The 10,532-nt window shown below is 45.9% G+C and overlaps 2 protein-coding genes across 3 annotated transcripts in view; both read right to left on the bottom strand.

The window, feature by feature from the left end:
- The window catches only part of LOC108297772 (complement C1q binding protein), a 7,039-nt gene extending 4,212 nt beyond the window's left edge, over positions 1–2,827 (bottom strand). Inside the window, exons 1-2 of the mRNA XM_017520481.2 lie at positions 2,487–2,827; positions 1,772–1,922 (exon numbers count right to left, since the gene is read on the bottom strand). Of these exons, the coding sequence (XP_017375970.1) occupies positions 1,772–1,922; positions 2,487–2,727 (392 nt within the window). The 5' untranslated portion in view covers positions 2,728–2,827. The remainder of the gene's footprint in view (positions 1–1,771; positions 1,923–2,486) is intronic.
- Positions 2,828–5,128: 2,301 nt separating this feature from the next.
- The window catches only part of DHX33 (DEAH-box helicase 33), a 32,200-nt gene continuing 26,796 nt past the window's right edge, over positions 5,129–10,532 (bottom strand). For both annotated transcript variants that reach the window (XM_017520470.2, XM_017520472.2), the window contains one exon: positions 5,129–7,373. In XM_017520470.2, the coding sequence (XP_017375959.1) occupies positions 7,065–7,373 (309 nt within the window). In that variant the 3' untranslated portion in view covers positions 5,129–7,064. The remainder of the gene's footprint in view (positions 7,374–10,532) is intronic.

Here is a 10,532-nt window from a genome sequence, read left to right as displayed (position 1 = left end):
AAATTAGCTGGGCATGGTGGCGCATGCCTGTAATCCCAGCGACTCAGGAGGCTGAGGCAGGAGAATTGCCTGAACCCAGGAGGCAGAGGTTATGGTGAGCCGAGATCGCGCCATTGCACTCCAGCCTGGGTAACAAGAGCGAAACTCCGTCTCCAAAAAAAAAAAAAAAGCACAAGTTGCACTTGGTGAACCAGAAGCAAAGTAAAAAGTAAAAAAAGGCAAGTGACCAAAAAGAAACCGGTAAAATGAACTTCGTCAAAATTAGTAACTTTTGTGTCAGAGAATATTACCAAGAATGAAAAGAAAACCCACATGTAATACTTGCAAATCATTAATGTGATAAGAGAATTATACCCAGAATAAACTAAAGAACTCTTAAAACCCAACAATTAAAAAGGTAAATAGGCTGGGCAGTGTGGCTCACATCTGTAATTGGAGCACTTTGGGAGACCAAGGAAGGTGGATCATGAGGTCAAGAGTTCAAGACCAGCCTGGCCAACACTAAACAGAAATTGGCCAGGCATGCGCCTATAATCCCAGCTACTCAGGAGGCTGAGGCAGGAGCATTGCTTGAACCCAGGAGGCAGAGGTCGCAGTGAGCTGAGATCCTGCCACTGCACTCCAGCCTGTGTGACAGAGCAAGACTCCATGGGGTAGGAGGAAAGCTACATATTGTATGATTCCGTTTATATGAAATGACCAAAAGAGGCAATCTATAGAGAAAGTAGCTTAGTGATTGCCTGGGGTGGCTAGATGGAGGAATCAGGAGTGACTGGGTGTTCTTTGGGGATGACAATAATGTTCTAGAATTAGGCAGTGGTATCTGATGCATAATTCTACGAGGACTAAGAAGCAATTTAATAAGCTTCAAAAAATGAGTAAATTTTATGACATATAAATTAAATCTCATTAAAGCGGTCACTTAAAAAAATAATTAAAGGCTGGGGGCAGTGGCTCACGCCTGTAATCCCAGCACTTTAGGAGGCCAAGGCGGGCAGATCATGAGGTCAGGAGATCAAGACCATTCTGGCCAACATGGCAAAACGCTGTCTCTACTAAAAATACACAACTAACCTGTAATCCCAACTAACTCAGGAGGCTGAGGCAGGAGAATCGCTTGAACCTGGGAGGCAGAGGGTGCATTGAGCCAAGATCATGCCATTGCACTCCACCAGCCTGGGCAGCAAGAAAAAAACTCCGTTTCAAAAAAAAAAAAAAAAAAAAGTTATATATACATCGTAAGGTCAATTATAAAAGAAATTCAATTTTAAAAACCTGGAAGATGCTAAATGTTTATCTGTGTAATAAGATGATAGATAACTATTATGCAAAAAAAGTGTAAACACTTCAACAGTTAGCTTAGAAGGTGGAAGAGCTGCCTTAGGTCACAAATTCCCAACCTCTGATGGCAGCCCTGACTACAGTGTAACCCCATTCTGTTACACAGAAGTTACATGTTGCATTTTCACCCACTCTAGACATTAAGAGAGCAGGGTCCTACTTTACAGGGGCTGTAAACCAGAGATCAAACTGATTCTGTCAGTAGTTTTTTGTGTTCATTTTTGTCTCCTTAGTAACCAGCCCACAGCAAATTTGTGTTCAGTGAATCAACTATCTGGAACTTATGAATTTGTCCAAATGAATCCTTCTCTCTTGAAAACCATTTATCAAAGTAGCCACACCTGAACTCAAGGCTCTTCTGGGGATGACCCAGGACGGGTCTTGCAGGGTAATGGAGTTGGTGCCCTGGAATCCCCAGACCAGTACTTACGTTTCCCCGGCAACTTTCCGCACTAATTTAGCTTCTGTCCCATTCAGTTCCAGCTCCCAACCTCCAGACATCTTAGGGAGGGTTTTATGCTTCTGGATTTTTCTTTCCTCCTTAATTTCATCACTCAGGAAATCAACAAAAGCTTTGTCTCCTAGAAATCCAGATACATAAAAAGGGAAGCCAGTCTAAAACATAAAACTATTACCCAGGTTATTGTAACCAGAAATCTGGCCTGTTTCTAATATCTCTGCTACTATGGTTACTCTGGAAGCCTCAGTTTCCTTATCTGTAAAAATAACATAATAGTATTGAGAAGCTAAGCTTGATTTTGGAAAAGTGACTTTCAACGCATTGCCACCTTCTGCTATAAAGCAGCAGAACTTCCAGCCATCCTCTTCCACTTGGCAAACGCGTTAACTATGCTATTTTCAATCACGACCTTGGGCCTTCCCAAAGGTCCACTTTCGAGAGACTAAGGCTAAGGATAAAGGTACCCTCTAATATTTATCTACCCCGTTCCAACAGAAAATGAAACTGGTGGAAAGGGGAGGTGGGGGAAACATGATCACACGTGGGTTTAACCCGCTGGTTGCCAACGAATGGAATAATGTCCCAGATCTCGGAGGTCGGTTGCAGGCCCCACTCCTGGTCTACGTTTTTCCTCCGCAGACCGCAAACCCCAACACCACCCCTGGCCCGCGTGCGTGAACTTCACCTTCGGTGTGCAGTGCGCCGCAGCCACAGCCGCAGGCGCAGGGCCCGCGAGGCCGCAGGAGGCCCGGCCGCTGCTCGGAACCCGCGCGCACGCTGAGCAGTCCGAACGGCCGGGCCCACAGCCGCGGCGCCGGCTGCAGGAGCTGCCGGAATGGCGAAGCAGGCGAGGCGGGAGCCGCGGCGCGGAGCGCGGCAACGGAAGAGCCCAGCACACGGGGCAAGCAGCGCAGCAGCGGCAGCATCACGGAGACGACTGCGAACACGTGCAGACGCAAAGGACAACCCAGACCTAGGCGCCCCGCGACTTAGCCCGCCGCCGGAAGCCCCGCCCAGCCAGGAAGCGCTTCCCGCGCCGGCGCTCTGAAGATCTAAGGCCAGTGGGCGGAATCTCGCCCTCTGCTGGAAACCTCCGGTGCAGCCCGGGAAGCCTCTAGTTTTTTCCCGAGCTTTCTTGCTGCGTTAGCCTGACTCCGCTGTCCGAAGCTGTTTAACTCCCCCTGGTGGCTGCTTACACATTTTCCACCTACTGTTCTCAAGGCACGCCAGGTTTTTGGGCTGCGTGGAATGCACTCGTCTCCACCAGGCTCTTACCAGACCCTTACACGGTCACTTTCCTCTAGGAGGCTGTGGGTGTGTGTGTGTGTGTGTGTATGTGTGTGTTTTCATCCACAGTTCCTGGCTCTTAACTCTCAGCCCTTGTTAGTGTTCTGTGATAATGTTGGGTATGTTAGGCCTCAGAAAATAGAATCTCTCTCCGTCCTCCTGTCCTGCCCTTCCACCTGCCCCAAAGCAGGACTCTAATCTCACCCTACATTTCTGATTGTGGGTCTTCAGTCTCTCCCCAGAGAAGGTCCCACCCTATACCCTGGGGGAAGAGATGCTGAAGTCCGGAAGCTTCCATAAAAACCCAAGAGGACAGGGTTTGGAGAGCCTCCGATAGCTAAACACATGGAGGTTCCTGGAGGGCTGTGGCCCTGGGAGGGGAGCTTCTTCCCCATTCCCCACCCTGCTCATCTCATCTGTATCCTCCGTCATATCCTTTATATCAAACTAGTAAATGTGTTTCCCTGAGTTCTGTGAGTGGCTCAGGTAAATTCATATAACCCAAAGAGGGGGTTCAGATTTAGATTAAGAACCAAGAATCCCACCTTCTCAGGATACACAGGACATACAAGCTACCAAGAAGGTATGGCTTACTAACTCATGGTAAGACTAACAATATTTTCGAAACACTCCTGAGTCACAGGATACCTTTATAAGAAAAGAAAATATTTTCTAAACAATTTTCTATGAATAATGGAAAAGAGATCCAAAAAACAAGCCACACACATCATGTACAAGATTAGTTTTTAATGGATTTGATCGTCAGGTGCAAATTGAGCATTATGTACAAGGGCTTTCTGTAGTTATTTCTACACAAAAGCCTGAACCTACATGATTTTTTCCCGCTCCCTCTAGTTACCAAGGAATGCTCTTAGATGCATGGCCTATTATCACACTGGTCTTATAAAAAAAAAAAAAAAAAAAAAAAAAACATGGCCACAGTTCCAGGCAGTTCCTGGTAGCTGGATTTAGGATTTATATATCACAGTACAGTACATAATCAGTTTTACCCACAGAGCAAAACTTGCTTCCATTCAGGCATCTCTTTGCAACTGGCAGCAATGCAGCGTTAACGGTTTTTATCCAGGACCTGGTGTTTGCAGTCCTGCCCCTTGTAGTGAAAAATGTGTTACTCTGGGTGTTGCACACTCCATGATTACTAGAAGGCAAACACCTGAGGCATGCAATCTGGGTGGAGTGCATCTATTTACAAGAAGCTGCTGGGAGCTGGTGATTCTTCCAGATATGGGTTTCGTAGGTTGGCAAAGAGGTACCACATCATCACAGATTTTACCAATGGAAAAAGAGTAGAAGATTATATTGCAGTGTTATTGTGAAACATTTAACTTTCCTAAGTTTAAAGTGTACTATCCCCTGCAGCTCAATATAAACAATGATTTATTTCTTTGTAGGAATATATGGAGTCAGAATGGGTTTTCCAATCTGATTTAATCCCTGAGCAGCTATGTTAAAAGTTAACTTTTTTAAAAAGCCCAATACAAAACTAAATACTATATTAAAACTCTACCACAATGCTACAATGTTATAGTGATAAACATATTTCTGTACAGAAACATTAAAGCTACTTAGAAGCTGTTTACATCCTTTACCTCTCAGGAAAAAAAAATTCATTTCTGGAAGCTGTTCAGGTACTTTAGCTGGACATAAATTAATCCCAAGTTTTTTTTTGTTTTGTTTTTGAGACACAGTATTGCACTGTGGGTCAAGCTGGAGTGCAGTGGAGCGATCTTGGCTCACTGAAAACTCTCCTCCCAAGTTCAAGCAATTCTTGTGCCTTAGCCTCCCTGGTAGCTCGGATTACAGGCATTTACCGCAATGCCCAGCTAAGGTTTGTATTTTTAGCAGAGACAGCGTTTTGCCATGTTGGCCAGGCTGGTCTCAAACTTCTCAAGCAATCCACCCACCTCAGCGTCCCATCCCAGTGCTGGGATTACAGGCATGAGGTTATCCACCAACCTTGGCCTCCCAAAGTGCTGGGATTACGGGTGTAAGCCACTGTGCCTAACCACCCCCTAATTATTTTTACCAGCGCTATGAATGATTTATTAAAAATATAATACTTTTTCTTACCAAGTCAGACTAAGGATTCTAGACCCATACTGAAAAAAACCAAAAAAAACAAAAAAAACAAAAACCTTTGTGGAAAACTTTTCAGAAAATCAGCAATGATAACAAGTCAGTAAGTGGAAGAACTGGTTCAAAGTTTAAGAATTCAGTAAGATAAGGTATAATAAGAGCTGTCAGATCTTATTTCACCCACGTATAACCGTTTCTGACAGTCCTAAACAAGTCAAGCTGAGAACCTGACTGCACAGGACCATGGCTAGCGTTGGAAATAAAGACTGAGCCAGACTGGAGACAGATGAGACCCTGGAATGGGGGTGTTCCGCCAGGCCGCAGCTTCCAAAAAGAGACCGTCCATGAGCTCTGAAGAGCCTCATGGGCAGTTTGGCCCGTTGAAAACTATGATGTGTTCAGGGAGAAACGACAAAACACTGTATAGACGTATTTGGACCAAGTAAGCACAATAAAAGAGCTAAATCTCGGTTTGTTCTAGGGCAAAACATTATCTGGGGAAAGATGACTTACTTTTGAATATTAAATAGCCAAGGGGAACCGACGATGCCTTTTCTCTGCTCAGAATATCATAACAGGAAGAGACTGTGGAGATCCTCTAATTCCCTCTGACAATGAGGGTTAGAGAGAGGTGCCTAGCAGTTAGAAAGCAGCAAAGCCAGATTGTCCCCAAGACCCTAAGAAGAAGGGAAAAAAAAAATCACAGAAAATTAATAAGATGCAAGAGTAAGTGTTCCAGCTCTAGCTTTTTAAGAATTTGTCCGGCAGGTCTTCAAGTCTTCACTGAACCACCCCACTATCCCTCAAAAAAGATACAAGAATATAAGACCAGATGTGGTGTGGTGTCTGGCATAAGCCAGTGCTCTCTGGGTTCTCACTATGTACCCTTCTTCCCTGCCCCACCCCCATCACCTCTGACCAGGGGCTCTGACCAAAAAGAAACAGCTGAAATGGTCCACAGAGTCACTCATGCTCACATGTTCACTGGTGCCTAGAGAAAAAAATGGCAACTATGTATGTGGGAGTCACCTACACACACCAAACACCGAAAGGTCTGTTTCCCATGTCTACACATGACATGATTCAGAAGGTATGAATCAACCTTCATTCAGGAAGCTTACACGTCTCCTGAAAGCAGTGACAGGGACACGCACCAAGGACCAGGAGGATCTTTTACTGGCCTCTGCTTGGAGACAGACACAGAGCAGTCCACCCCCTGAGACATAACCGTTCATTAGGGATTGCCATCCCAGGAGGTAAGAGATAATAGCACCTCCCTCTGGAACCTTCTACAGAAGTCAGTTGTTTTTTTTTTCTATTTTAAAACTGCATACGGATAGACATTAAACAAAAACCAAGGACAACATCTAAGCTCTGCAACCTCCTGTGGCCCTTCCAGAAAATCCTCCTCAGTCACGAGAACTTGGGATGCTGTTGTAGTTAATTCACATCACATGGAAAGCAGGAACATTAAGCAGACTGGCTACCAACTCATTGCATGTGTGTTGTGCTCCGGGCATAGTTCTGGGTACTTTCCATTCATTTTCTCTGAACTTTATGAACCCAATTTTGTAAGTATTATTAATATGATTACTCCCATTTGGCAGATGAGAAAACTGCGGCTCAGGTGTTAATTAAGTCAAAGTCACCCAGTAAGAGCCAAAAGCATAATTTTGACGTTTCCAGGTACAAATGATATGTTCATGTCTACAAGGTTCAGTCCTAGTCATTGAAGCAAAGATGCTTTCAAGCTCCTGGAAGTTAGGCACGGTCAGCTGATTCCAAGGCTTCTCTAAGTGCCAACCTGGAAGCCTGCTGTGAGGACAACCGTAGTCCAGACTCCCAGAGACCAGCAATTCTGGCAGCATCCTGGGGAGGCTCAGTTTCTGGCAGTTCTCAGCTTCCTCCTAAAGTACTCAGGGGCAGCCTCGTACAGCCACTCTGCATCCACGACGCAGAGGTCCCGCATGTAGCACTTGTTGGTATAGAGCAGCTCAGTGTACACGACACAGGCCGGCTTGCAGTGGAAGAGGACAGACGAGGGGTGGATGGCCACCGGCTGGTGGGTGTCCGTGGTGGCATAGGTACCATCTGGCTGAAGCTCGGCAGTGCTCATGAAGAGGCTGTGAGCCAGGCAGCGGCGGACACTCTCCATGTCTCCTCGGGATGACATGATTGGCATTGACATCTGTTTTGGGAGAAAGCAAGGAACGGAGCAGACCCCAAATGTAAACCCTGTTCAGCATTACACAGTGTGTTGGGGCAACTGGACCCACTGGGGCAAATGCAGCCCACACTGCGAGCCTAACAAAGTGGATTCTGACATTCAGGGTGGTTACCAAGGATCAGCAAGGTCAGGGGAAGAAGGCCCAGCTGGAGGAGGCTGGACCAGAAACAGTGGGAGGTAGGGCTGGGAGGGAAATGCTCACATCAGCCAACAGACCACAGGCAAGGTGGGTGACCCACCCCTCACCTACATTCCATCAGGACAGTCCAGAAAGGAAAAGCCCTTCCTTCCCTCTTGCTTTGACCATCTCACCATCTCCTCATTCCAATTCACCTTACACGCTGCTGCCAAACTCATCTTCCTAAAGTGCAACTCCAGTCACTCTACTTCCACTCAAAAACCTTCACTAATGTCTCTACTGCTCCTTGCAAAACAACGCAAACTTCCCATGGTGACGCCGTGAAGGAGCCGCCCTGAGCCGGCTCACCTGTCTTTCCTCTCACTGCTCTTCCTTTTCTTTTTTTTGGCCTCACTCTGTCACCCAGGCTGGAGTGCAGTGGTGCGATGTCAGCTCACTGCAAACTCCATCTCCCAGGTTCAAGTTTTTCTCTGCCTTAGTCTCCTGAGTAGCTGAGATTTACAGGCATCTGCCACCATGCCCAGCTAATTTTGTATTTTTAGTAGAAACAGGGTTTCACCATGTTGGCCAGGCTGGTCTTGAACTCCTGACCTTTAGTAATCTTCCCACCTTGGCCTCCCAAAGTGCTGGGATTACAGGCATGAGGCTCTGTGCCTGGCCTCACCACTCTTCTTTAGACACTCCATGGTCCCCCATAGTTGGCACCTTCTCTTTCCTAGCCCCGTTTTGTGTTTCCTATCTCTGTGCCTTCACATTTGCTGCTCTTAGTAGAAACGCTGCCTTTGACTCATCAGGGAAAATGTCAGACACCAGTCAATGTCCTTGCTGTACCACTCTTGATGAGTGATCAAGTAATCTTGATCATGTAATCTTATGCCCCTGGGCACAGATGAGCAGACCAGTTGTGCACACCCGCTGGACCTAAGCCAGCCAGCTTCTCTCTTCCAGGCATCTTTTAGATCTGAAACTGGAAAACCTGTCAATCAACTAGGCTCTTAAGTAGAGAGGCCATGCACAGCAATCACTTGCATGCGGAGGTAACGGCGAGAAGAGGAAGGAGGCACGCCGAGGGTACCCAAAGCGAGAGAACCAACAGGTCCAGAGAAAGCAGCTGCCCTGGCTCCTGCAGGCTTTTTCTAGTTCCTGTGACTCTATTTCCTGCCTACAGGTTCTCAGAGATACCATTCCATCCTTGGAAAAATCTTTCTTTTGTCCTTTACGATGGCTGAAGGGCTTCTGTTGCTGACAATCAGCTGATCTATGCCTGAAGAAGACACTATGTTTTTTTTTTAAGAGACAGGGTCTCGCACTGTTGCCCAGGCTGGAGTGCAATGGCAAAATGTCGGCTCACTGCAACCTCTGCCTCCCGTGTTCAGGAGATTCTTGTGCCTCAGCCTCCTGAAGTAGCTGGGATTACAGGCATGTACCACCACGCCCAGCTTATTTTTTTATTTTTAGCAGAGATGAGGTTTCCTCCTGTTGACCAGGCTGGTCTGGAATTCCTGACCTCATGATCCACCTACCTCCCAAAGTGCTGGGATTACAGGCCTGAGCCACCGTTCCCAGCTGGAAGATACTCTTATCTCTTATCTGTCAAGGTTTAGCTCAGTTGTCAGCACCTCCAGGAAGCCCCAAAGGCTAACTGGTGGTCTCTTCTTTCAGGCTATCAGCTTTACCACTTGCTGGCTGAGTGATCTGGGGCAAATTATTTAACCTGATTAGGCTCAGTTTCAACATTTGTAAAATGGGAATAACAACAGAATTAATCTTAATGAGGATTTTATCCTTTGGGTCAAGGTCTGAGTTAAAAAAAAAAAAAAAAAAAAAAAAGAAATGAGAAGTTTAAATAAGGGAATCAATTAGAAAGTATTCAGAACAGTGCCTGAACAAACACCTCATAAATGACAGTGATTAATTATGACCGCCTCCTCGCAGGGGTATATGTATGTCAGGTCACTGTCTAGATTACTACTTAGTTACTGAGGAGGCAGGTCTGTAAAGTCTCAGGACCTTGACCAGTGCCTGGCATATAATGAGAGGTATCCCTAGCCACTACAGATTTCTAAATTCAGAAACAGAGAAGTACCATTTCTTCTGTCAATAAAAAATTGAGAACTTATGAAGCCAAGAGACAGACTGGCAGGAAACTCTTTAAATACAAAAGCAGTTTAAACAAATGTGTAAAAGAATACAACAGGCTACAAGAGAAGAAACAGCTCTAGTGCTAACTATAGGCCGCTGGCATCAGACACAGGCCTGGGTTCAGGTTATGACTGTCTCCCAGGAGCGTCTGCACTGAGGGGCACAAGACAGAGTTGCTTATGACAGCAAAAACATGGGCACTGTCTCCATAATCAACAGCAAAAGAACACTTGAGCTACCCTCTGCCTCTGACATAAAATGTATTATACAAGCATTAATTATACCATGACAGGTCTTTAAAGCATCATGTACTATGTACTCTAAGAGGGAATAAAAAGCTAATATAAAACTTTGTGGTGGACACTTTGGCAACGTCTAACAAAATCTAAATTCCAAATTACCACATCCAGAAATTCATTCTGTGTGTACCACAGCACATATGGAGGAGGATGGTCATTATAATAGAACCAAAATGACATTAGAGGCTTAAATAAATTGCAGTGAATACAATGAAATACTATGAAGTCACCAAAACAAATGAGACAGACACATGCAGCACTGAAAGCCGAGCCACAGGAAGTGTTCAAGAAATATGTCATGTGAGGCTGGGTGCGGTGGCTCATGCCTGTAATCCCAGCACTTTGGGAGGCCAAGGCAGGAGGATCACCTGAGGTCAGGAGTTTGAGACCAGCCTGGCCAACATGGTGAAACCCCGTCTCTATTAAAGATGCAAAAATTAGCCAGGCGTGGTGGTGCGTGCCTGCAATTCCAGCTACTCGGGAGGCTGAGGCAGGAGAATCGCTTGAAACTGGGAGGCAGAGGTTGCAGTGAGCCAAGAT

The sequence above is a fragment of the Cebus imitator genome, unplaced genomic scaffold (assembly GCF_001604975.1).
Source record: "Cebus imitator isolate Cc_AM_T3 unplaced genomic scaffold, Cebus_imitator-1.0 Scaffold841, whole genome shotgun sequence".
Taxonomy (NCBI): domain Eukaryota; kingdom Metazoa; phylum Chordata; class Mammalia; order Primates; family Cebidae; genus Cebus; species Cebus imitator.
Note: the sequence above shows the minus strand (reverse complement) of the source record. Positions and strands in the feature narration are given on the sequence as shown.